General features: G+C 39.2%; 2 protein-coding genes across 2 annotated transcripts in view; both read left to right on the top strand.

Annotated features, from left to right (window-relative positions):
- RAD54B (RAD54 homolog B) overlaps window positions 1-25,661 on the top strand; it is a 71,434-nt gene that overhangs the window by 18,997 nt on the left and 26,776 nt on the right. Inside the window, exon 4 of the mRNA XM_052788413.1 lies at window positions 24,092-24,292. Within this exon, the coding sequence (XP_052644373.1) occupies window positions 24,092-24,292 (201 nt within the window). The remainder of the gene's footprint in view (window positions 1-24,091; window positions 24,293-25,661) is intronic.
- Window positions 1,094-8,023, top strand: FSBP (fibrinogen silencer binding protein). The gene is made up of 2 exons (XM_052788414.1): window positions 1,094-2,222; window positions 6,513-8,023. The coding sequence occupies exons 1-2, from the start codon at window positions 1,852-1,854 to the stop codon at window positions 7,036-7,038; spliced, it is 897 nt and encodes a 298-aa protein (XP_052644374.1). The 5' UTR covers window positions 1,094-1,851; the 3' UTR covers window positions 7,039-8,023.

Here is a 25,661-nt window from a genome sequence, read left to right as displayed (position 1 = left end):
CAGCAGCTTTCTACTCTTAATGTTAGTAAACTGCAAAGTGTGGGGAAATAGGGAAGGATTAGGTCTTCAGAAGTGATGGTTTTCATACAGTGCTTCTAACCACATAAGTATTTTGTTTCTCAAATTGTAGTGTAATGGGCTTCAGACTATAAAATGCTTTATTTAATCTTGGCTTGAAAGCAATTCCAGCAAAGTGGACTGGTTGCGATTTTGTTAGGTGATATGGTCAAGCCAAGACTCAGAAATGGTTCCAAATGTGGTTGTTATTCTAAATGCTAATTGATTTTTAGCAGTTAGAAGTTTCCCTTTGTTTAGTTTGAACTTCTTGTTTTGAATATGGCTTGTGTCTGCTTTGGGTTTCTTCCCCTCAGAGCAAACAAGTTTATACCTAGATCTTTATAGCCTTAAGATATTTCAAACTATAATTAGATTTCTCTTTCCTTCACCCCCCTTCTAGGCTCCCTTGTTTTCAAGGCTGAACACGTTAAGCTTGAGAAAGCTGTTGCTACTATCCCAAATCGTGTTTGTTTCCACCCTCTGGACTCCGAGTCATGTATGTCATTTTTCAAAGTTAGTTTTTGCTTTTTGAGAGCACCTTTGCTGACATCCGCGGGTTTTTCCTCTTTCTCCGATTTGCTGATTTGGTTTAGACCACAGCAACTTAGAGCCTTGGGTGTGTTTTTATGTGAGGGCTTGGCTTAAGGTGCTGTGTTTTCGAGGGAACATTAGAAATGCACGCACACAGCACGCGCATCTCGTTAATAAGAATCAGATTTTTATGCCGAAAGAACGCCTGGAAGTATTATAGTAAGAGTAGGTAGTTTCCTGGTGGCTATTACGAGAATCCCAGTATCCCACAGGCTGTAACGCACTCGGCAGCTCTGTCGCGACCCGCCGTAGCCTTCCCCGCGTGCAGCCCCGGCGCTGGATCCCGGCGCTGGGCCGAAGGGCGATGACACAGGCGCTACAAGGCAGCCGTGTTTTCGCGGGGCACAGCTGCCGGCCCAAGTTGTAATAAAAGGCCGGTTGGGCGCTGGCTCGCTGGCACCTCGTCGCTGCTCCGGCTCGCCTCGCCTTGCCTTGCCTTGGAGGCTCGGCCGCCCAGGGGAGCGGCCTCTTTAAGAAGCCCCCGTGTAGGTAGCTGGAGCGGGCTGCCAAGTGCAGGAGAAGCTCAGCTTTACTGCGAAGCCCGCGCCTGAGTGTAACCTAACCGGCTGGAGGATATGCCGCCCCTGATTGACAGCAGGACCAGCATTATGCAAATGGCGCAGGGGAGCGCGGCGGCGGCGGCGGCCGGGGGCTCTGTCAGGGAGCTCTCTACACACGCCGCCCTCGCCCGCCGCCGCCGCCGCCGTTCGCCTCCCGCTCCCTGTAACGCTCAGTGCGTTTCACAAAGCAATTGTTGCGTTTTTGGGGACGTCGTTACATGTAAAATCATCTCGAGCGCGGTTTCAGTTTGAGATACGTGTGAGAGCGCTGGGGAGATGTGTCAGAGCTTGTTACTCAAGCTAAATTAGGTAATTTTTAGCTGGGTAACGTGCTAATCTTTAAACCTTTATGTTTTTAAATCCTGCGTATGTCTGGCCTCTTCGTACAAAAGTGTATTTTGCTTGTTTCTTCTCGTCGTCTTCAGTCTGAAGCCTTATGTAGGTCAGGCTTGGCTTAAGCAGATTTCCTGAACCTGCGTCAGCTTAAGCTGAAGGAATTTTAATAAACCCTCCCTTGTAGGCGTGGGCCTAAATGAGACTAGCCTAGTTAAGCCTGATCTTTTTCTGTTTGTGAAAAAGAGCTGAGCAGAGCTAGGGACTGCATGGTGGCTTCAGAAACGGCTTCCTTAATTCAAAGATAACAATGGTTGGGAAGGCCAGATCTTCTAATTTTACCTTATCTGAAAAGCTCGATTTGCTAAAACTCGTGAAGCCGTACGTTAAAATTCTCGAGGAACATACCAATAAGCATTCTGTAATAGTGGAAAAAAACAAATGCTGGGATATCATAGCTGATAACTACAATGCCATCGGAGTAGATCGCCCTCCTCGTACTGCACAGGGCCTGCGCACGCTGTACAAGAGGCTCAAAGAATATGCCAAACAGGAGCTATTGCAGCAAAAGGAGACTCACTCAGATTGTAAAAGCAGCATTTCCGAGCCAACCAAGAAAGTTGTGGAGATGATTCCACAGATTTCCAATGTGTGTTTAAGAGACAGGAGCGGTGTTCAAAGGTGAGACGATTCTTTTTATTTTGTTACTGAATGAAAATTATGGCGCCTCCTATCTACTCTGTAACGCTTTGCTTGTGTTCAGGCTCCTAAAGGAAACGTGTAGCAGAGAAAATCCCCAAATGGGGAACAATGGCAAAATAATATTGCTTTTGTTTTATGGGAAGCTTTATGGTGACTTAGCACTGCATTCATTCTTTCAGCTCTCTTTCAAAGCCTGTTTCAGAGTCTTTGTCATACTCTGGAAAGTGAGGGTTAAGAGAGAATCAAAGAGAAATAGTAGCTCCAACCTCTACCCCTCCCCTACCTTTTAATAGGCAGATTATTCAAACACTGGCAAAGTGATGGCTATTCTCCTCCATTTAAGGTAATACTGCAGTCATTTTGCAACATATGGAACTATTACCAGTTTATATAAGATTTTTTATAAAGTTAGTTCACAGAGCTAAGAAACCTTACTCATACACCTTTTTTCTCTTATTTACTCTGATGTTTGCATGTTGTTTAACTGATCCCAATCCTTTAAAAAAAAAAAAAAGACTCCCCACACCACAGTGCCTTTGTGAGTGCAAATGTTTTTTTAAATTATACTTTTCTTGTATTGACGGTGGTTCCCTGAAACTGGAGCAAGGCAAATTGCAATCTAAATTCCAAGCAGTTACATATCGTACGTTAGGTAGTTTAAATAGAGAGATACTGAGAGGTACAGCAGTAGAAGTTTTCTTTTTTTGTAGGTTGGGTTTTTTTTTTTTTTTTTTTTTTTTTTTACTGCTCAGTAAAGTGAGACACACTGTCTAGATTTGAGCCAGACATAATACAGGCAGGCAGCATGCAGGCTTTCTCCCACAGCTGGCTAATGCCCCTCATATCTGACTTGCAACACTCTGCTGGTTCTGTATTGGTCCTTGAGGGATCAAAAAATGCCTGGGTCAGGTTTTGGTTCCTCCACATACAAAAACTAAGCTAGGGAGGAGGGAAAAAGAAGTCAAATAGCTCCGCAGCAACCTTGAGAAAGCTCTGATTTTTCCTATTTTCCCAAGCATATTAATGGGAAGTGAACTTTCTGTATTTTGATCAGATATACTGATAGTCGGTGCAGCAGCGCAACACGCTAAGAAAAGCTGGCATGCGCGCACACGCTGAATTGGATTCATGGTGCCACTGGTTGAACTGAATGGTAACAATTGTCTAAATCCCAACATGCCAGATGCTCTAAAAATATGCTGTTGTGGGTCCTTTGCGTAAAGAAGTCTGAAGCAACTGGGCTGTGCTGCTGCTCCTGGTGAATGCCCCTGGAGGAACCGTTCCAAAGAATTCTCTGGAACAAAACGAGGCTTTTAATTGCGCTAATAAAGGTTGCAGTGTCTTGACTACCAACTTTTGTAAGGAGGGGAAAAAAAATAGTGTGAGAACTTTGGTTTGTAGATCGGCTTATAAAAAGCACTGACGCTTTTCATGAATGATTAAGAGCTAATGATCTCCATAGTTTGTCTCCTATAATTTAAACATTTTTTGCAGTCCCTTATGGGTCTGGGAACGTTGACTTGATTACTGCTTACCCAAAATGGTTGTTCCTAGGAACAGCCAATACACTGTATGGTGATGGAAAAGAATATAATTTAAAAGATTATTTTTTTCCCTGCCCAAATACATCATTATTTGATAGTTCCAATATTAACTCTGAGTTGCATTTTACCCTAATTTTCAAAACCTTGTATTGGGTTTTAACTCACCAGGATATGGCTTAGGTTTTGTAGGAGGGAAATACAACTTACAATGAATCCAAATTCTTAATCGCACCTTTAAGCAATTTCTAGCTCGCTGTGATTAAACAAAACCTGGTGAATCATGGGTGCCTGCAGGGTTATAAACACCATCCCCCAATTGTGGTAACTGTTGTTTGTCTTTCTTTCAGTCAAGTTGTCAGAAACAACATTAGTAACCACTATACAGGCGGCTCTTTTGTTTCTCAATTCCCTCTTTCTCTCTTTGCTGTCTAATTGTTTTCCTCTTAAGAAACTGACTCTAAGACAAAGAAAAAAAAGCCTCATCAGAGTTACCTGAAGATTTGGTAATTTTCTAGTTCTGTGTGGATTACGCTTTAAGAGATGGATTTTTCACGGTTTGGAGGATCTAGTCTATGTTAGACTAAATCTTACCTATCTTCTCTTTAACCTCTCCCACTTTCTCTTTCTGCTCTCTCTCTGTTTCCTTTTGTCGGAATGACCTGCTTCTCCTGCTGGTTGTTTCCACTTTTCTCAGGCTAGAAGCTGGCCAGGAGCCAGCAAATAAGAAGGAGGGAAGCTGTATTAGAAGCTGCGGTTGTGAAGAGGGGGAAACCCAGAATTACAGTCAGCACTGGGGAAAACAAGTGAAAATTTGTGTGCAGGATAATACTTCCGATGTGCAGTGAGAAGAGTGAAAGGAATGTGAGAAAGAGGTATATAAGAAAAAGTGAAGCTTTGTGGCATGAGGAGGAGGGAGTAAGGTGATATAATTGATACTCTATAGGCAGCTCAGGTAACAGACAGTCAATAGAATGAAGATTATCCTGGCATTTTCTTCAGGGAGCAGATGAAAGGTCTATTTTCAATATCTGCTTCAGATGGACTTTTTTTTTGTAAAAAAACCCCAAACCTTTAGTTAGAATAGTTTGGGTGGTTGACAGGATTAATTTTTGGAAAATATATTGCTCTGACCCTGTTGAACATTTTTACAATTGAGTATTGAGAAGCTTGCATGCTTTTATTCTAGAAAATGTACTTTCATGTTAATGGATTGGAGGCTAGATGTGGGTCCTTTGGAAATTGCAACTGTGACTGCTTATTTCTTTTAAACCAAGAGTTTTGAAGACCATGGGAGATGCAGAAGAGATGATCATGCCACCTTTTGATTGAGGAGTTAGTGCATTTACACAAGAAGTAGGATGTACAAATTAAATTTCTCCTTTGCTTCTGGGAATTTGAACCCATAGCTATTATTAACCAGGACAGTGTTTTAATAATCAGATAGTGTTTCTCAATTTGTGGATTGTAGGGCTCACAAGGAGTTTAAAAAGTGTAAACAAACAGCTCCCAACCCCCAATTTAATAGACAGCAACTCAGGTCCTTCAGGGTTGGGGAGCATCTGTGAATGTTACATTAATCATGGATCCACTCACTGTCTTTAGCTGCTAGCAGCAGCTCAGTTCAAGGGTTGGGAATGTCTCATATCTGCAACCACCAGTTATAGCCTGTTTTAGACAGTCATGGCCATGACGATGCACTGTCTTTGGTATCGGTACCACGTTAATATATTCGTGTTCCCATGTTACACTATACTGCCTTCCCAGTCATGCTGAAAGTATTCTTTGTAGATCTGTACTGTAAAATAGATCAAGAAGCTGATCTGGCTTAAAAAAAACATTGCCTGAATAAAGGAGTGATGTGCAGAAGTGTAGGGTTTCAAACACAACCGATGGTAGAGAAGTGGCAGGAACAGCTTGAGCCATTATTATCATCAAAGCCAACGTAATGTCAAATCATGATTTGACGTGCTGCTGACTCAGGGGTTTACACAAAGACAGATGAGTCAAGTGGGCGTTGTACTTTCAAAAAGAAATGCACAGAACTATAGGCTGTTCTTAATGGAAATATTTCTGTGTCTTCTCTTGAAGCTTTGGAAAAATACTGAGATCACTGATTCAAAGAGAAGGAGCAAGGATTAGCTTGATTCCCTGATCTACTGGCAGGGTCAGCATTTGGGCTCTGGTTTCTTCTCCCAAGGCTCTTTGTGTAATTTTATTCAGTGATTGTTTTACATAAAAAAACCCCAAATACTCAGGTGCATGAATCAGAAACAGGGAACACATTAGAACAGGACAAGATGAATAAGTTTGGGAGATGGAAATGTTTCTGCCACAGTCCACTCAATCTAAATTAATGCCCTTTTAAAATCACAGTATATATTATATCAACTCTTTCCTCTGTCACTTGCATGACTTGCTGCTGCTTTGTCTTTATTCTCATTTGTCACTAATAGCCCTTCTTGATTCTCCAGTGTCAGAAGATGGGCCTACCAGGATAGTTCTCTGCTGGCTGTACTGCCTTTATAGCAATAGAATCCAAGTAGGACAGGGCTGTGTACGTGTGTGGTGGAAAGGAGGAGGAGTACAGGTAGTGTTCATGTAATGAAGCAGAGTCCCAGGCATAGATAGCAGAGTAGTATTTCAAATGAAGCTTTGGTTACTTACAGCTACGCCTTTTAAAAATAGTTTTTAATGGATTATTTAAATATGATTTTGTGTGTTCTAGTGCTAGTATCGATAAAGAAACAATTGCTGGTACCAGTTCACCACAGGCAATGTTGGATCACCATCCTGCGACAGTCATGATGGAGTTGCAATCAGAAGAGGATGTCAAACCTCCTCCTTCTTTGATTATAGACTCACAGCAAAATGAGAACTTAGAACAAGAGGAAGAACACCAGCTGGTGCATATTATGGAAAGGTCTCCTTCAACATCAGTATCTTCAGTTGATATGAGAGTGATGATGTCTCCCTCTCCTGTACCAAGAAGAGATGAGTTCTTTAGGCTTGAGGTTGGAGAACGCTTTAGACAAATGTGTGGTTATGACCCACAGATGTTACAAATGCTGAAAGAAGAGCATCAGATAATATTAGAAAATCAGAGAAAAATTGGTCTTTATGTCCAAGAAAAAAGGGATGGTTTGAAAAGAAAGCAGCAACTGGAAGAAGAACTGTTGCGAACAAAAATCAAAGTAGAGAAGCTGAAGGCAATACGACTACGCCGTGATCTGCCAGAATACAGCAATATCTAAATATTTTATTACTTCTGTCATATTCTTTGAAATACTTATTAATAAATGCTTTTTCCCTAGCAAAATTGTTCCTTATGTTAATATGGATGGATCAAAACCTGGGGTTGAGAGATGAAAGCGTATTTTCCATGTTGTTGTTTATGTACCTTAGAAAAATACCTTGTATGGGTTTGAATGCACCAACTCTTCTGGTCTGAAGTATAATCAAATCTTGTATATTTAAGTGTTTAGGTTGATAAAAATCCAAACTTCTAAAATAATTCCACTTATATCTGTTAAGAGTTATGATGAGCTAATGGAAATTTAGCTCAGCTCTTTTTAAAAATTTTGATCATATGCATTATTTTTTCAAATAATCACCTATCCTTTAATATCTTAATGAAGTTACAGGTTAATAAATACATATAAAAAAGAAGAGTAAGAGGCTATGTTTAAATGTTACTCTTTACAAGTTGGTAAATCTTATGACAGAGGTGAGACTTTGCTGATATATCAGCTTGGAACACAAAATTACTGGATTGTTATATTTTTTTAATGTTCAGTAGACGGTTGAATAAATGTACATGTTTTTAAAAGTTAATACTTTTTATTGTTTCCAGTGGAGGAGTGTTTCCATAGGATGTTATCAAAATAGAAACAATGAATACAACGCTTGGTTTTTAAAGCTGCATGCATGTGTAATTTGTGTGTACAGTTACCATGATCGTATATTCAGTTATAGTAATTATACTGGTGATCAGCCCCCAAAAAGTCTAATTTCCTCATTTGCATGCATAATTACTACAGTGCATGTGCAACCAAGACAGTTGCAGGTGCCTTTGATCAATATCACTATAAGTTACTGAAATGAAATAGTTTCTGTATGTATGTAACATGTGACTTGAAATCAACAGAAGATTCTTTGTCATTCTGGGTATCTTTTATAAATGCTGTTGTTCTGGTCTTTCGATTAGTTTCAAATAAAAAGCCCCAAATGAAAAAGAAATTGATTCTTCTGTCTGTCCTAGTAGCAGCTGTTTCCTCTGCAGTAATGATCAGCGTTCATAACTGGAAGAAAAATACCTGGAAAGCATAAGTCCCAGATGATTCATTTCTTCATAATTCTTAGTCTCCTGCCTGTTACGAATGGATCCACAACTGCCTTAGACCTCTGGCTCCTTATTCCCTGTAACAGTACTTTCTCCTTCCTCTAACCTTTAGCACAAAAAAAGGAAATGAAGCACAGCATCAAGGAAAAAGAGAGAACAAAGGAGATGTAATTCCTCCTGTGCATCTCAGAGGGCCCCAACAACAGAAAGAGCCCAAGCAATAGGAATAAGAATATTTCTTCCTGCGGCTGCTTGTAACTGTTGCTCCTGTCACCACTGTTCCCAAATTTGCTTCTTTCTCCATTCCCACAGAACCTCAGCATGCGAGCATGGGGCACTGGTCTGCATCAGCAGACTCTGAATGAGGTAAGCCTCGCACCTCCTTGTCAGTCTTCTGAGTGAATCAGGTTACCTTTGTAGCTGCAGGGATAAATGCGTATTAAAAACTGAAGGCTGGAAGCATGTAAGTTTAATTTAGAGGCTAGTGGAGCTTAAAGAATTGTAGTTAAAATTTTATGATAGTGATACGAGAGAAATAATCTTGACTGTTGGTGCCCAGGATAACTTTAACAGGTTACAGGTGGGAAGAGTAGAGGAAGCAAGTCTTTTGTTTACAAACTGAGGAAAAATACAGACAGTGAAAACCGATGTCATCAATATGGAGTTCCCCAATACTTTTCCAGTTGTTTTCTAGAGAAGAGAGCACTGTTTATTCTCTTGGGAATTTTTGCGTGCGCTGAAAATGATGATGCCTGAATAAGTGGCCTCTGTTTCTGTACAGTCCTTGGCTTTCTGCGGTATTTTTCAGTTCAAGAACATTGATCTGTTTTTGTGTAGCTGGAAACACTTCAAGGAGATACTCACTTCCATGAGTTTACAAGAGTCAAAATATTGGCTTTAATAAATAAATAAGGATTTTATTTGTTCTACTCAGAAACGGGAAACAGCACTAAATTCTCTACGCTCGTCTTATAACTTGGAAATGCCTGATCTTATCCTTTCAGCTCAGAATCAGAATTCTCATTTCCAGTGGTAAGGAATTAATTTCTATTTGTTGTTTCTGTCCTTACATATTATGCAAATGAGCAAGTTTTTAATAGTTAAGAAAATAATTCCCATGCAGCTCATCATCTTGCAGTTGAATTATAGCTACTCTTACATTTGCCACCAAAATTGTCTAGAGACTTTAGAATATTTTCAGTTGAATTCTCTATTCTCCTTGAACTAGATGAAGAGGTGACCTCTGGGGTTTCTATTGGCATGGTATTTTTATTTCAAGGACTAGAACCAGAGGAATTTCCAGTCTTTGAAAGCTTGCAGTCCTTTCTGAACTGACAGGCAAAGTAGATGCAGAAATATAGGACTCTGGGTAGAGCAAAGTCTCCCTTGTATTCTTGATATTGGAAAGGGAAGGTTGCAAATGAGTAAAGAAATAAAATATACTGGCTTGGTCAGAACTGGCTCCCTATAATCAGTGTTCTTCCACATCTGGTTATTCTGGCGTTGTCCCATTTCTTAGTGGAAGGCCTTTCATTCTTATCTGCAGGCAGCACCTCTAGTTCAGAGATCTTTCATGCTTCTCTTTTCCTTTGTTCTCGGTTGTGTTTCTTTTGGGTTTTGGGGAGCTTGGGGTGGGGGGAGACATCTCTTGAGTCCCTGTGGAGCTTGCTTGTTTCTTTACCAGTGACATAACATTTTTTCCTTTCACTACAGAAATGTTTCCTCCTTCAGTGACATTATATTGCTCCGTCAGTGCAGTATGGTGCTGACTATATATTATACCTCTCCATGCTGGTGGATCTGCATTTCTTTCTCACTCCACATCTGCTTTACAGTATCAGGTTATCTGTCTGAGTCAGACTTCTCACTTCTCAGTGCCTGTTGCTGGTTTTTTTCCGTGTATTCCTAATGTGAGTACATGCACCACAGCTGTGGCTAGTCCTTCTGGACCATGAAGTGCTATGATTTTTACTGTTCCAGCAAATGATATTTCGTTAGCATGTGTGAAAGGGATGGTGGGAAGCCCTTCCCTCCTTCAACCCTGTACTTATCCTCTTATTCCTTTCCCTACATCTGGCAGTGCCATTCCCTGTCTGTGTGTTCATGATGTATGTAGTACAAGCAGAGTAATTTTAGGCAAGGACAAATTTCTACCATATGTTCATGTCCTTCTACTAAGATAACTGAAATAAACAGGCTCCAGGAGTAATTTAATTCCCAACATCTAATGGACTTATGTTTAGGATTAGAGTAAAAAACTGTAACTATGATAACCTTGTGATAATTGTGATAGCATCTTGTGTAACTTCATCTATCTAATTGTCTAATGATCAGTCCATAATTTTGTTGGCTGCTCCCTAGTTATCTTGCTTTTTTTGTCCCTCCCTGCTTCCCCCTGCAAGCTTTCGACTCTTGTGGAATCATCTTAGTTGATGTGCTTGCCTTAGATCTAAATTCTTATCAGGTAAAAATGGTAGGAGAGAGAAGTACTCCAAGACCAGGAGAGATTACTTATAGCTAATCTTGCTTGTCATTCTCCTGTTTTCTCACATCTTCCACCTCACCAACTTCAATTCCTTTCTTTCATTTATATTTCTACACATTTTCTGGCTTGGGATTTTTCCCCCCATACAATGAAAATGCATAAACTAGAGCTTGCATACTACCTTCTTTGGGCAGACTTTGTGTCCCCTGGATTTCCAATAGGCAAAGCCATTAAGTTGCTTATAATTAAAAGAGAGTTGTTTCTAAGTGGGAGGAACAAATGAGGAGTTGTGATACCCAGGCTGGCTGGCTAAGCTGTCTTTTAAAATTTCTTGTATCTTATTTTAAAGTGCTTTAGGATAATTCCATATGAATTTTAACTTTGGTAAAATCATAAAAAGGTTACTCATGAAGATGATAAAGTGGTGTTTTCCTAGGATGTTGATTACTTTTCTATTTTGCACATGAAAATAAAGACAAGCCTTTAAGAAAAATGCCTTTTAGCATTTTTCAGGGTTTTAAAATACATGAAGTGTAGCTTCTCAGTGTGTATTCCTAACAAGTCATGCTTTTATTCTGTTTTTAAATATCCAGGTCTTAAATAATTTGAGAAATCTCATTGTCTGTCTTAGATTTAAAAAAAGAAAAAAGTGTGTTGTTTACAGTAGTTAAAATACTAGTCTGTTAGGCTGGGTGTGTAACACATGACTAAATTTCAGTCATTCTGTGACCTATGTTTCTGTGTCTTGTCTTTGCTAAAAATGAAAGTATTCGCCTTGACGTTGGCCAAGTTGCCTGTGTAGTGATGGTTGCTCTTAAATGGCATCCAGTTTGTCTGGGCAGAATTTCCTCCATAATAAAGATACAATTTACTGAAGTTTTATTGAATAGTAGCTAACAAAATCAGTCTCTGTGAATTCTTCCTTGTAAAACCTACAGTTGTTCAGTGCTAAAGTAGTTGAAAACCTCGCTTGTGATTTGTGTTTAAGAGGGGGTGGGTAAGGGTCAGAGAACCCAAGGAAGGCTCAGCTGTCTGCAGGCATTGGCATTCCCCAGTGTCCCTGCCTTTCTTCCGTGCTATGGGATTTTCATGCTATTTTATCCTAGCGATTACACAGAACGATTTGTTGATGTATCCAAACATCTCTGAGTGAACATAACACCTTGTTTGACTCTGTATTATTTGCACAAGAAGAATATAATGTAATTTTCATTGAATACTTAATCAGCAGTTACTCCACGTGATTTATGACTACTATTTGTTGTTTAGCAAAACTGCAGACTTGAAAAATCCTACTTGATTTTTTGTATTTTATGTATGCAAATAGAATTTGTTTAAAAAATAAGTCATTGTTTCCTGGCCATTTCCTGTTGGCTCTCGATTTTCATCTATAGTTAGTACAGTCACAATAATTAGCATAATTTAACATACCTGCCAGCTAAAAAATAATTCCTCTGGATTATAGTGCCCCTCCATACTCTGTTGATGTCAGGACCCAGTTTGGTTAAGGCTCAATCATTTTGTTTACAGTATTCTGTGTGTTGCTATTTGCTTACTTGCTATGTCTTTGTATGATCCTTGTCTATATTGCTAATGCTTTCTCAAACATGTCTTTTTTAAAGCTCAGAACTTCATGCTTGAAATAAGTAAATCAATTTATAAATTACTGGGGGGTTTTTTTGCTTTAATTCAACAGTGAAACAGTAGGACAAAATGTTTATCTAGTTTGGGGATGGGGAGAAGGATTTTGGACTGCCTGTATTTAGTTACTACAACGTTACTTGTTTCCTCTATTGTATCAGATAAAATCTGTTGCAGTAGTCTTGAGTCGTATCTATTATTAATCACTGAAGGTGTCACGTGAAAGAAAGTAATTTATCATAACTGCAGCAGCTTGCAGGTGAATTTTACTTAGCCCATATGTCGATACTGTTAAGAATACCGTTCTGTGAAGTCTAGAAATGTTTGTGTGGCATGTGCCAGAAATACAGAAGTAAAATTGGGTATGTATAACATTACTATTACTGTTGATACATTCTCTGTCATAATATTGCATTCACTTAGGGATGCACATGTAAGCCAAAAAAATATTATTTTTGACTTGTAAACTCTGCAAGTTTCATCCAGGTGATGTTTGCACTGTTTTGCATTGTAAGGAACCTTTGGCAGTAGGTTGTACGTCATGATGGACTTCCAGGTGATATTGGTAGCATCAACTATCAGTTTGACCAAACCACTTTATTCTGGGTTACCTCCTCTCAGGCTATAATTTGTGTTTTCTAGATATGTATTTGTGTTTTTTATATCTTTTTGAAGTAGCTCAGCTTTTTTCTGTGAAGCAGATTGAGAGGAGAATACGCTGGTTTGGATGTATTGGATTTTTATGATCTTCCCTTTGTAGTGTTCTAGTTTCTCTGTGCTTTTGAAAAAGTACTTGAAATTTGGCACCAAGCTGATCTTTGGCTATTCCTGTAAAACCTCACTCAAGTTTGTCTAATTCCTAAGTCACGGGCAAACATGGAATTTGGTCATTTTCAGTACAAGTTTGTTATACTTCAGATATAGTCTCTAAAGGAGTTCTTAGGACAGTCTCTCCAACCTGGGCACATTGCACTGTTGAGAGAAGAACAGTGATTTCTCAGCTGTGAACGCCTTGAATGAAAGCAAGAAAATGTGTCCCTAGTTTTGCTGCTAACAGGCCAGGTAGCCTCAGTGAGGAAGCCACTTTTTTTAGATCCAGAGAGGGTGACAGATGACAGCAAGGATCTCGAGCACAACTGCTCTTCTTTCAGGGCGGTAAGGATTTCAAAGTTCTTGAACTATACAGCTGGATAGGCACAGATCTTCTGCGAAAAGCTGAAGACCAGCAATAGCCTGGAAAATATGCTTTGTAGCTCTGATTCAGAGTACTGCGTAGTGTCTGCACAGGTGAGGGTTGAATTAAGCTTGCTTAGGGAAGTTAGCCATTGTTGTTATAATTATTTCTGCTAGATAAAATTTGTTCCTTTCTGAAGAGGTTTTTTTATATAACTGTATGTACTAATTTGCTGTAGTTGAGTTTTGAAAATACACAATTCCTAAGTCAACTTCCAAGATGGTACTAAAGATGTTTTTCAACAGTCCAGAAATTAAATATATTCTTATATATTTCATATACTTTAGCTCTGAAGATACAGTGGGCATCTGTAAAGATTGTTTTTAGATGAAATACCATAGAGATAAATTTGATCTTGTTTTAAATCTCACCCTTCTCTGATGAGTATGCACATGTACATAAGTACGTGTACACACACACACGCACAAATCAAGTGAGATACACATATGGTAAGTTGGTAAGAAGAGCTGCACATGCTGCAGAGGCTTTCAAGCAACATCAAGGGTCAAAGCAGTCCCTTGGGAATAGCAAGTGGACCCAGTCTGCTGATGGAAAGCTGCCACATTTCCATGTCTTCTAGCATTTCCTTATGTAAGTGGTCAGCTCAGGACCAAAAATAGGCAGGGTTGACATAAAGTAGACGCTGTTTAAGGCATCCTGAATTTACGGCTCCCTGCATGGAGTCATCTTATCAATTTGCATTGGAATTTCTATGCAATTTAAGTTTTATTCAATTTTCTTACATCCAGAACCAGCAAAGGCAGCACAGTAAGCATTGCTTTCCTGCACAAGGATGAATTTCTCCTCTTCCCTCCTCCCTCACCTTCCCTGTTCCGGTTTTGCTTTCCTAGTAGGAATTACAACTAGAGCTGTAGGTTTTTGTGCTTGGGCCATAAATATTACTTTTCTGCTTGGACTACTGAATGGATTACTTTTATGTACATCAAAGTTATGTAACTTGATTTGGAAAGATTACTCTTTCCCTTTCCAAATATTTTGTCAGCCACTCTGCAAGAAATCATTGCTGCATAACACATGAAAATTCTCAAAAATATGACTCATCTTTTGTGTGCCTCTTTCCAGGGTAATGTCATAAATTTTAAACAGTCCTGTTTAAATAATTTAGGATAGGAATGTATTGTTTTTCATGCTTATGACAGTGGGCATAAGATTTATTGATTTTTTTTTTATTTTAAGGACTCATTATTATAATCCAGGGAAATCAAAGATGGCCATTAACAAACAAAAACAGTACATTAAAAATGTTTTGCCTTCCAATATGTGCTAAACCAGATGTTAATACGAAGGAAATGTAATCTTAATAAATCCCTTTCTGCCTGCTTGCTTTTTGTTACAGATCTAAAAGTCTTTGCATTTTAGGAACAGAGATTTTGTACAGCACGGAAATACAGTTTTGTTTTTAATAAAAAACAGTAGAAGTAATAGCAAATGCTTAAGAGAATGCCCAACTATATATTTTCAAAGTACCACATATGGATTTAGCTGTGTACCTTCAATTAACATTTAAACACAAAAGGATGCATACTTACATCTCTGCAAGCCGCTTCAAAAATTGACTGCTTTTTGAGATGGCTACAATTAGCCCGTGATTGTGTAATACTCTACTAACTATTTCTTTAGTAATTTGGATTTTTTGGTAATTTAAATATTTGGAATTTTTCCACTTATATCCCATTTAGACTATCACTTATTGCAATAACGTTCAATATTTACAGAACCCAAGTATAGGTGTTGCTTTCTGACCTGACTTTTGCATGTATTTTTTTGAAGTAAAAGAGCCTTTACTTGACAAATTAATCAAAACAACTTTCAGTGTGGATGGCAGCATTAATGTAGTAAACAGTCAACTTGGATGGCATTTGACTGGTTCCAATGTTTTACGGAGCTGATCTGGCTCACTGCACCGAATGATGCCTGCAGCCTTTCAGAATTCTCAATGATGCTGCTTTTTCCTTTGATAATAGGACTTGCACATCTATTTCTGTGGGCTTGACAGAAGCTTTCAGCTTAGTTCATTAAATTTTTACAGTGGAAGCTGGAGTCTGTTGGATTTTTAGACAGTTGAGAGGTTTAGGAAGAATAGTTTTCTACTATGGAGCTGTAATTTTGAAGGTATATGCTCTCCATCCTCCCTTCTCTGCAGTTCATACCCTAAGAGGTAAATGTTTCATTGAACGGTGATGAGAGGATTGTTCCTACTTGTTCAATTTAAGTACATCTACCATCTCTATTATTGTATAGAATGTTCCTATTTGAAAAGAAAATAAAGGTTACAAACTCAAGTACCCAAAAACTTGCAAATACGCACAACCTGAATCCAGCCTTCTCATGCTGTTGGGTATAGTCATTAATTACATGATTATGGATTATATTTCTATAGGCTTCCTTGCCAATTTCAGTTCACAGACTGGACTGTGTCCACTTAGTGAGCCACTATTCACTATTTTCTTTCCACCTCTTTGTGCAGTTGTCGACTTATGCCTTGTTTTCAGCACACTGTTCAAACTATTTTGAATTAATTAGCGAATGTTTTTTTCTCTGGTGCCTATCATGATAGTATCTGAGTGCTTCACAGATGCAATTATGTTTTACAACATCCTTGTGAGATAAGAGATTGGTATAATCTCCACTTTGTAGGAGATAATGTAGGAGTTGAGGCACAGAGAGAATAAAAACGAAAAGCCCTGTTACTGCTGAAGGTGCAGACTGAATCACCTAGCACTGCATTATCTCAGTGCTTTAGTATACCGTACAGTTAATCTTTCCAAACCACAACTTCCATTTGCACCTGTGAGTGTTCACTATTACTACAAATGAGACTGAATCACAAGTCAGGCGCTCAGACAAATGTTTACTGCTGAAAAGTTGGGGTTAAATTACTTTCCTTATACCACAGAGGAACTCTAGAAGACATGCAAGTAAAATCCAGTTCTCTAAGGCACTATTCAGCTTATCTGACCACAGGGGTGGACTTCCTCTTCTTGCAGTCTTGGCCTCCTTCATCACACACTTTTTGCAGTTTGCAACAAAGCAGCTGAGGGATCACATTGGCAGCAGCAGCCTCTTTTATCCTGCTCTTGCTGAGCAGTTCAGTTCTCTGCTCTGAATGAGCAAGAGGTCCCACGGCAATGTAGTGCAGCATGCTTTCTGTAGAGACTTTATCATTAATGCATATGCACAATGGGGCAGATCAGGTCACTGAACGGTCTTTTTTTTGACATCTCCAAACTTTGGTCAACTTCACAATCTTAAAATTTTCACTTAGTGGAAGCTGAGGTTTGGGGAATGGGGTGGGTGTATGATGTAGTTTTTTACCATGGGGTTGTAGATATTAATCTTTTGGCTTTTAGAGCAAATTAACATTTCTAAACAGATTATTCCTTATAATTTGATATTTTCATCTGTGTAAGACAGGCAAGGTTGCAACTCTTATTTTTACCCTTTGGGATAATAAAGTGAATGACTGCATTAGGAGGTCACTGAATTCAGTGTAGACCGTTAATATAGTGGCATGCAGTGTTTTGCCCAGTGAGTTTTGCACGTGTTTGCTGACAGCAGAGAAACTGAAAGACTGAAAATTTTTAAGTTGAAGAGCAGAAAGTACCGAAGGGACTTGGGGGTAAACAATACAATGATCCAAGCTTTAGTTCCTACTTTGCCTTCACTGATTTGTCCACTAGGAATTATTTGCCTGATTCTGGGTCTTCCACCAGTCCTAAACTCAGAAATTATTTTGGTTTCTCACAGGGTATGATCAGTCAGATGGATCTAGTTCAAAAGCTTAATTGCCTCCATGTCTTACGTTGCAGCTAAATCTTCCCTTGCTGTCCTCCCCCAGCCCTACCTACATGGAGAGCAGCTGCTGGATCCTGTTCTGTAAAATTTTATGGAACAGCATAATAATTATAGTAGTTTTATGTTGACTACCTTTAAGACTGACTTGGTGGTCTTAAAATTTGAGTTAGTGAAAAAGTTAAACTAGAAGGATGGGGGAAGAGGAGTGGGACCTGTCTACCAGGAGGTTGGGTTGCTTTGAGTGCCCTTCTGGACTCACCTGCTTGACATCTTTTATGTTGCAATGCTGTGTTGTCCTTAGCTGGTTTCTTCCACAGTCACTTCTCACTTTATTTTCCCTGTCACTGTCTAATCAGCTTCTGTTCTCATTTCATCCTCCCAAGTCTTCCCTTGATTTGATGGTTTCCAGCCATATGTTTTTTAGTGAACCTTGAATTTTAAGGGACAGAGATAAGGGGCAGTAAGTTTTTCTTTCCCCAGTTCCTGCTCAGAAAATCCCAACTCTCTGCTGCTTGACTCTTATACTGGACTCCAGTCCCAATCTGCCTGTTATTTTCCCCATCCCTTCTCCTAAAATAATCTGTTGTCTTCCTATTCTTTTTACTCCCTGCTTGGTTTCTAGCCTTTCCCTGGTGTGCTCTGATTCCAGCTCTGATTTACGGTCTTTTACCCAGTTGTCAGTTTTCTACCTGTTTAACATCAGCCTTCCTTTCCAGTGGTAGTCTTTCTTTTAAGGCTTCTCCCAAACTGCTCTTCTCTGTAGCTGGTCCTTGTCCCCTCTGCCATCTTTCCCTGGTTGGTGTCAGGAGGGGAGATGATGTCTCTGAAGGAGAGGGACCAGGAGAAATTCCCTGCCGGCGTGCTTGGAAGAGACTGGGCTTTGGCCCGAGCAGTGAGAGCTGTGACTACAGAGAAAGCTATTCTCAGCCTCAGTTAGAGCATGCCCAGTTTGTAATCCTCAGGAAATTAAGCTGCAGAGAATGTGCAAACTGCATTTATTTCCAAGAGCTTTTAGCTTTCAGGAATGGAAAAAGTTTTACCCCAGCCAAAAGAAAAAAGAAGCACTATGGTCTCCCCAAATTTTTAGATTCTTCTCCAGAGGATTGAGTTGTTAGAGCTTCTACAAGGAGTAATAATTTATTGTGACTAAAACTTTATTAATCTGTGATTTTTGTTCTCAAAAACAGTGAGTTTTTATGGACATTGTCCATATGGACATTGTGTGTGTGTGTGAATATGTGTGCTTAAACTGAGACAGCTAGCATGGAAGATGTCGTATGGACTGATGAAGGCCTGGCAAAGTTATCAGCTATGTAAAGTAAGATCTACTCATGGAGATCCCCATAGTAATGCACATTCAGGAATCTAGAGGCTAGTTTGATTGTAGTTTCAGATGAAAGCTATGCATGTGAAGTGACTGAAGCCTGAGCCATCATCATCTTTGACACAGATGTTTACAAATATTAAAACATATTTGATCATTTGCATTTTTGTTTAAAAATAATTTTGGATGTAAAACAATGTGTTTTTCAAAGAAAATATTCCTCCTTGAAATATCAGTCTTTAGGTGAGTTTGCTAACGATGCTGATATGTGTGCGAGGAATTACATATACATTTTGTGCTTGAAAGAGGGGTACAAAGCACTGGGTTGTAGTCAAGTGACTCTGAGATGTAATCCCAGCTGTCATTGATTCCTATGGTTTCAGGGCAAGTCAGCTCGACTCTTGCTGATTGCACTCCTCATGAAAGTCTCATAGAAGTGCTGTGACAAGTTATTACATATTTCTCCATCTTTGAGGCACGCTAATATACATTTACATGTTAGCTTAGTATTAAGTTTATCATTAGACTGAAATTGCTTTGCAAATGAAGGATGATGCTATCTCTGTCTCATATTTCTTTAAATATTCTTGGGATATCTTGGGAGTGTTTAACATACAGATCTTTCATATGCAACAGGACATTTAACTACTATGTAAACATCTGTTCTCTAAATGTTATGAATTAATTTGATTAAGGATCTTTTTGATTTCTTCCTTTGCTCAGAAGACAAAGATGATGCTGGCTCTGTGGAGCAGATTGATAGCACGCATGCAGAGTGGCTGCAGAGGCTGCAGCAGAGCACTGCCATTGAGTTTTGGCTGTGATTCATTCAGAGCCCAAATCTCCTTTTACCTCAGTCCAGATTTTTTGCTCCCTCCCTCTCTTTTTTTTAATTATTCCTCAGCTCTATAGAACACAACTTGAATCAAAGTTGTTTTCTTTAAATTTTAATTTTTGCATTGCAACAGTGCTTTTTATTTGGAAGATTCAGAGCATTTGAGGGTAAACTCCCCGTCGTTCCATATGTGCTTACAACATACAAGTTCAGGTATGGAGATGTCAGGTAACTTGACAGGTCCCATGGTTTCAAAGTCACCCCAACCTAACAGTAGCTGCCACAAAAAAAGGGGCAGCCTCCCAGTCTCCTTGTTCCAAACCACACATATCCCTTCCCTGTATTGACTGTAGTTGCTGATGGGATTCATTGAACTGGCTTGCCTGCAGCTGGTGGATGAGAAGCAGAGGGGACAGGGAAGGAAAGGTGAGCTCATGGGCTTTGGCAGCAGCCTGCAGTTGGATGGGGTTAAGCCATCCATTAAACCACACCTCAGGCCGAGGTGTCCAGTGCCCTGCTCACTGGAGCATGCTACACTCCTTACGGTAACGCATACTTACAGTGCTGCAAGCTACGGTGTACAGTCTACTGAAAATGCATGTTTGCGTTACCTTTTATGGTCTTTCACAATGCAGCTGTTTTCTTGGTGCATTGGGAGTAACCTAACGCGCTTAATCGATGCATTTTCTCTAAATCCTGCTCATCAGAAACTGGTTAAACTAGTTTGCCATTGGAATGCTCCCCTGTCCCCTCTCCTGGATCCCATCCCACTTTCTGTAAATCATCACCTTCCTCAGGCAGCTGAAACTTTTCCTCATATCAACTAGGCTATGTTTTATATCTTGAAACTTTAAGCCCTTGCTTTCTCAACCAGAGAGAGAAAGCTTTTTTTATTTGTGGAAGCTTTTCAAAGCCTTATTAGCCATGTCTTTAAAGTTCCCAAGCCCTTCATTCTGGGAGGAAAGACATGCCACTTGCTAGAGTTTCTTCATGGTTAAGAAAACTGCACTCGCAGGCTGGGCAGTTTGCTGTTTGGGAGAGAAATGAGTGGGCATGATTTCCTGATCTTTCTCATACTGTGGTGTACACATAATTCCTGTTACTTATTATTTTCAGTCCAAACTGATTAACAGCAGAGCTCAGAATTTACAATTGCAGTTTATCTTCCAGGGTCTCAGCAAACCCAGCTGTGTTTAAGATACTGTCTACAGTCAGTGCAGCAAGGGTTTTACTGTTGAAACCGTTGCTCTCTATACCCCTGTATCTAAGACTGAACTTAGTCCCTGTGCGTACCATACTAGTCTCACTTCAGTTCCTGAAAAGTTCCTGACAGTGTATTTACCGAATTTGGATATTCTGCTACTGCACTGGAATAAATCTTTGAAGTTAAATAGGTGTGATGCTGAATACAAACAAAAATGACAAAAAGAAGGTTGAATGCAGGTACCTGATCAGCACTGTTGGTGAACAGGTTAAAGTTTTCTATTCAAGGGAATTCTGTGTAAGAGAATTTTGAGAGGATGTAATTTTTTTTGCATTAAAATGTTTAATTTTTATAAAAGAAATACACCTTAACACTTTTATCTGAAACTATCCTGTAGTTATAGGTAGAAGGAGAATACTTTATGTAGCATAGAAACAAATCGTTATTAGATATTTTTATAAAGAAGAAATCATGGTAATTCAGAAGACAAATTGAGGGAGGAAATCTGAGCATGGCAGAGGCTGTTGTTTTTCAGTTTTCCTGTAGGAACATGGTAGTATTGTATGGAATATTGGTGCCTGGTTTGCTTCTCACTGGGGGCAGTTTGCTTTGGAAATCCTTTTTGGCAAAAGTCACTATTACAAAATGCTAGCAGTTTCTAGCTCTGTTTCTAAATTATTGGTTTTCTTATTATTTTAAATGAAGTAGGGATAAGAAGAGTTTGAAGAATTGATATTGACCTGAAAGTTAATCTACTGGTGATTCAGATAGCACCATGCAGGACTCCCTGAGTAAAAGAGCAGTGACCATAAAACAGATCTCAGGGGTCACCAAACTCATGTGGGAGGTCAGCGGAGGAGACTAGGAGGTGGTCATTTGTTTATGGATGGCCATCCTTCAAGCGACAAGAAGAAAGTTCTGCAATGAAATCTCCAGTTCTTGCAGTAACAGTTACTTAAAATCTTAATACGAGGAAAGAAGTTGCTGATTAAACTAAGAGAATCAGTTTGAAAAGCAAAGAGAAAACAGTCTTGTATTTATATTGTTGAATCAGTTTACAGTTAGAAACTCAATATAGAATCAAATTAGTCCTTTGTATTTTTAGCAGTATACAGGTTTTCTCCCCCTGCCCCTCCTTCACTCCTCCAAATCTTATCACTTGTGATTGCTGAAGATCCAATAGAGCTAATGTACCTTTTGCAAAACTGCAAGGATTTTTTCTTGCTCTCTGGCTCATTTCCCAGGTTTCATCTGCAAAGAATCCCCTACATTTCAAAAAGAGATGCTCTGTTCTTTTTTCTCATCCTTCTGCGATGTGCCAGTGTTCAGTAGCTGCTCTGTTACCCCTTGGAGATGGGGGCATCTGTCACATGAAACACTACAGATGTTGGCTAATGCCCTGAAGAAACATCCACCTATGGAAAATCCTATGTACGTTAGGCACTGTGTTAGCATAGAGTTCTATACAGACAGTAAAACTTTCAGAGTCCTTTGGGAAGAAAATTCTATTCAATAAATATAGCATTTTTCATTTTGATAGTATATTTTTAGTAAATGCTAGTCTGAAAAATTGCACTCATTTTAGGCATGTAACTTAAGAGTGTTTTGCAGTTTTAAGAATGTGTAGACTTGATGTAGAAGTGATAAAGTTGCCTCTTTAGTGGACTATTATTGTGAGCAAAAGTTTACTCTTGCCACTTCTCCTTTAAGTACCAGCACACTTGGAAATTGGAATGGTTAGTCTGTGGCATAAGCACTTTTTTGTAACAGATTTGTATGGTGTTGAATCCCAGATAGAATCAAAGGAGCAAACCGATTTAAGCCTTTAACCAGCATGCAAGGGTATTTTAATGAAAATTAGTCTGATTCTCCCTTTGAAGCTGTGCATGTGCTGAAAAGGAATGCAACAGACTCCTTTAGGTAATGCTGGGGACTTATCTACCATTACTTATGTCAGATTGCTAACACTTGAAAGCATGTGTTTATTCTTAATCGATATTATAATCAACTGCTGTCTGTTCTATTATGATTTCTTAACCTTATTAACCTAAGTATTTCCTATTAATATTTACATCCATGACACTTATAATTAGGTAACTGCTGCCAAATCTAAATCAATCTAAGCCTAATAACAACATTTGAGTTGCTGCAAACTGAAGATATGGTCTCTTTCAGGATTTGCACGATTACTTGTTTTTAAAGGATATAAGGAAAGGAGTTGAAATAATCTTTTGCATTGTTACAGTTATGGTTATTCTGCCACTTAGTACTAATGACTTCAGCTGCAGGTCTGGTTACTGGCTTCCTTTGCTCCCTTTCCTGAGTTCTGTGTTCCTATCCTTGCTTCCAGAACATTGCCCAGCACCAGGACCCTGTTTTCATTTTCTCCTATGTTTGCTTCCCTTTTGTTTTTTTCCAGTCTTCGCTTCTATTCTTTCTCCACTCTCATCATCTTGTATGTCAAATCAGGAGCTCTCTTACTAATGTACTGTCCTGGTTTTGGCTGGAATAGTGTTAATTTTCTTTCTAGTAGCTGGTATAGTGTTATGTTTTGGATTTACTATGAGAATAGTGTGGATAACACACTGGTGGTTTTAGCTGTTGCTAAGTAATGTTTAGTCTAAAGTCAAGGATTTTTCAGCTTCCCATGCCCAGCCAGCAAGAAGGCTGGAGGGGCACAAGAAGCTGGGAGGGGACACAGCCAGGACAGCTGACCCAAACTGGCCAAAGGGTATTCCATACCATGTGACATGATGCCCAGTATATAAACTGGGAGGAGTTGGCTGGGAGGGGTGGATCACTGTTCAGGGACTGACTGGGCATCGGTCGGCAAGTGGTGACCAATTGCATTGTGTATCACTTGTTTTGTAGATTCCAATTCTTTTCTTCTTGTTATTATTGTCATTTTATTACTGTTATTATTATCATTATTATTTTCTTCCTTTTTTGTCCTATTAAACTGTTCTTACCTCAACCCATGAGTTTTACTTTTTTTTTTCCCAGATTCTGTCCCCCATCCCACTGGCTGGGGGGAAATGAGTGAGCAGCTGTGTGGTGCTTAGTTGGTGGTTGGGGTTAAACCACGATAGTCCTTTTTGGTGCCCAATGTGGGGCACAAAGGGTTGTGATAATGACAGATCTGACCAGAACATGTTAAAATGAATTTGTTACAAACATTCATTGTATTAGTTTAATAGTAATGCGCTTTTCCAAAAACAATTTCATGATTCCTTTTTCAGGATGAGTCCTTATGTGCTGTTCTGTCTCAGTCCAAACTTAACCATAAGTGGCCCAGGACAGGAAGTACACTACTTTGTTTATATAAGATGAATGCATAGATTGTCCTTGATTTGTTTGAAATGTAAATGACTGTACACTTCATCAAGAGGACCTGAGATATTCTTTGTTATTTTATTTCCCTTTTAGATGCACTGTATTTGCCAACATTAGGGGCAGCAAAGGAAGAAGCAGCTCAGGAAGAACCTGACTGCCTTGCGAAATATTTCAGTGTTGTGTGGTGTAAGGCATCAAAGAAAAAGCACAAGAAGTGGGAAGGCGATGCTGTTCTTATTACAAAAGGAAAGTCAGTAATATTGAAAGATATGGAAGGCAAAGACATTGGAAGAGGTACTGTAGATTTGCATACTTGTGTAAGTGAACAACTAGCTTAAAATTATTGTGCTTTGATTAACAGAGACACAGCTTTTTAGATAATGTAGAATTCTCCATACCAATGTTGACAACAGGATGAAAAACTAGTAGGTTTTGGGGGGGAGAAGGAGACGGAAAGAAAGCTTTATATTTCTTACATATAAGGCAGATGCATGGGGGAGGCTGAATAACATTATTCACAGAAACACCAAATGCTAGTCCAAGGAGAGGATCTGGAAATGAACGGCTGTACTAATTCAGTGGAGATGCCAAATGAGGGATGATGAGTAGTTGATTTCGGTTGCTCACATAATGCATTGGAGAAGGTGTTAGAATTAGGGAAAGATACACAGGTAAGCTTCTTGTAGATACTCCAGTCAGTAGTACGGCAACTGGGAATGTCAGAGGTTGGATCTGTACTTTTCAGCCAGTCAAACAGCTAAAAATACTATCTTTGTTGGAAAGACAAGCGAACAGCAACATTTTCCAGCCCAGCCAAAGTCAACTGTGTAGCAATTTTTAGTCTTGTAGTTTTAGCAGCAGCTGCTGCTGTTAAGACACAGTTTGGGTTGATATCAGAGTTAAAAATAAGACTTGCAAACTATAGGCTGCAGTCAACTTGAAGCAGTAATTTTTTATTGAAAGCAAAGCAAGAATTAACTTTGCTAACTGAGCCAAAGATATTTTGTAAGGGAGTAGGATTGGACAGTGTTGCTACAAAATATAATTTGATTAATTTTAGGGCTGAGATAGCTTGTCTGCTCTTATGTTACGGTCATGACATTGTGAGCCTTGTTAGGACCAGGCAGTTTTGATTTGCAAATCAGTCTGTGACTTAGAAGTTAATTTGCATTTATTTATAGCAAAGCAATATATGTACAGACTTGCTTGTTTTTGAAAAAGGCAGAGAGAAAGAGAGTAATGCTTGGAATGCATCAGCCACCACCCTGTTGTTCTTGTGGTTTTTTTCAAGTCATGTCTTCTTGAATTAGCAGAAAACACAATAGAAAAAGGAAAATTCTGATTTTCACTAGTAAAAGTCTTTTTGCTGTGTTTGATGGTGTCAGGGAGCACAATGATCCCAGTGTCATTGGTGTTAACTTGCCCATTCAGAGTTGCTTTCAATAGTTGTTGATTCTAGGAAAATCGTAAATTGACCAATTTAAGCAGTCTAAGTTTTACATTTCTGCAATTATTCTACAAGGCCATTGAGTGAGAAGGAAAAGTCCGGTAGTGGTGCTTACCTCCAAAATTGTATTTAATACTAGGAAGTTTACAGTGAATGTGAATGACCATCCAGGATTATTATTTTTAAATGGGAAGAAAAGGGCAAAGGAAGATTTTT

This window comes from Harpia harpyja, chromosome 5 (assembly GCF_026419915.1).
Source record: "Harpia harpyja isolate bHarHar1 chromosome 5, bHarHar1 primary haplotype, whole genome shotgun sequence".
Lineage (NCBI taxonomy): Eukaryota > Metazoa > Chordata > Aves > Accipitriformes > Accipitridae > Harpia > Harpia harpyja.
The sequence above is the reverse complement of the archived record's forward strand: the minus strand, read 5'-3'. Positions and strand labels throughout refer to the sequence as shown.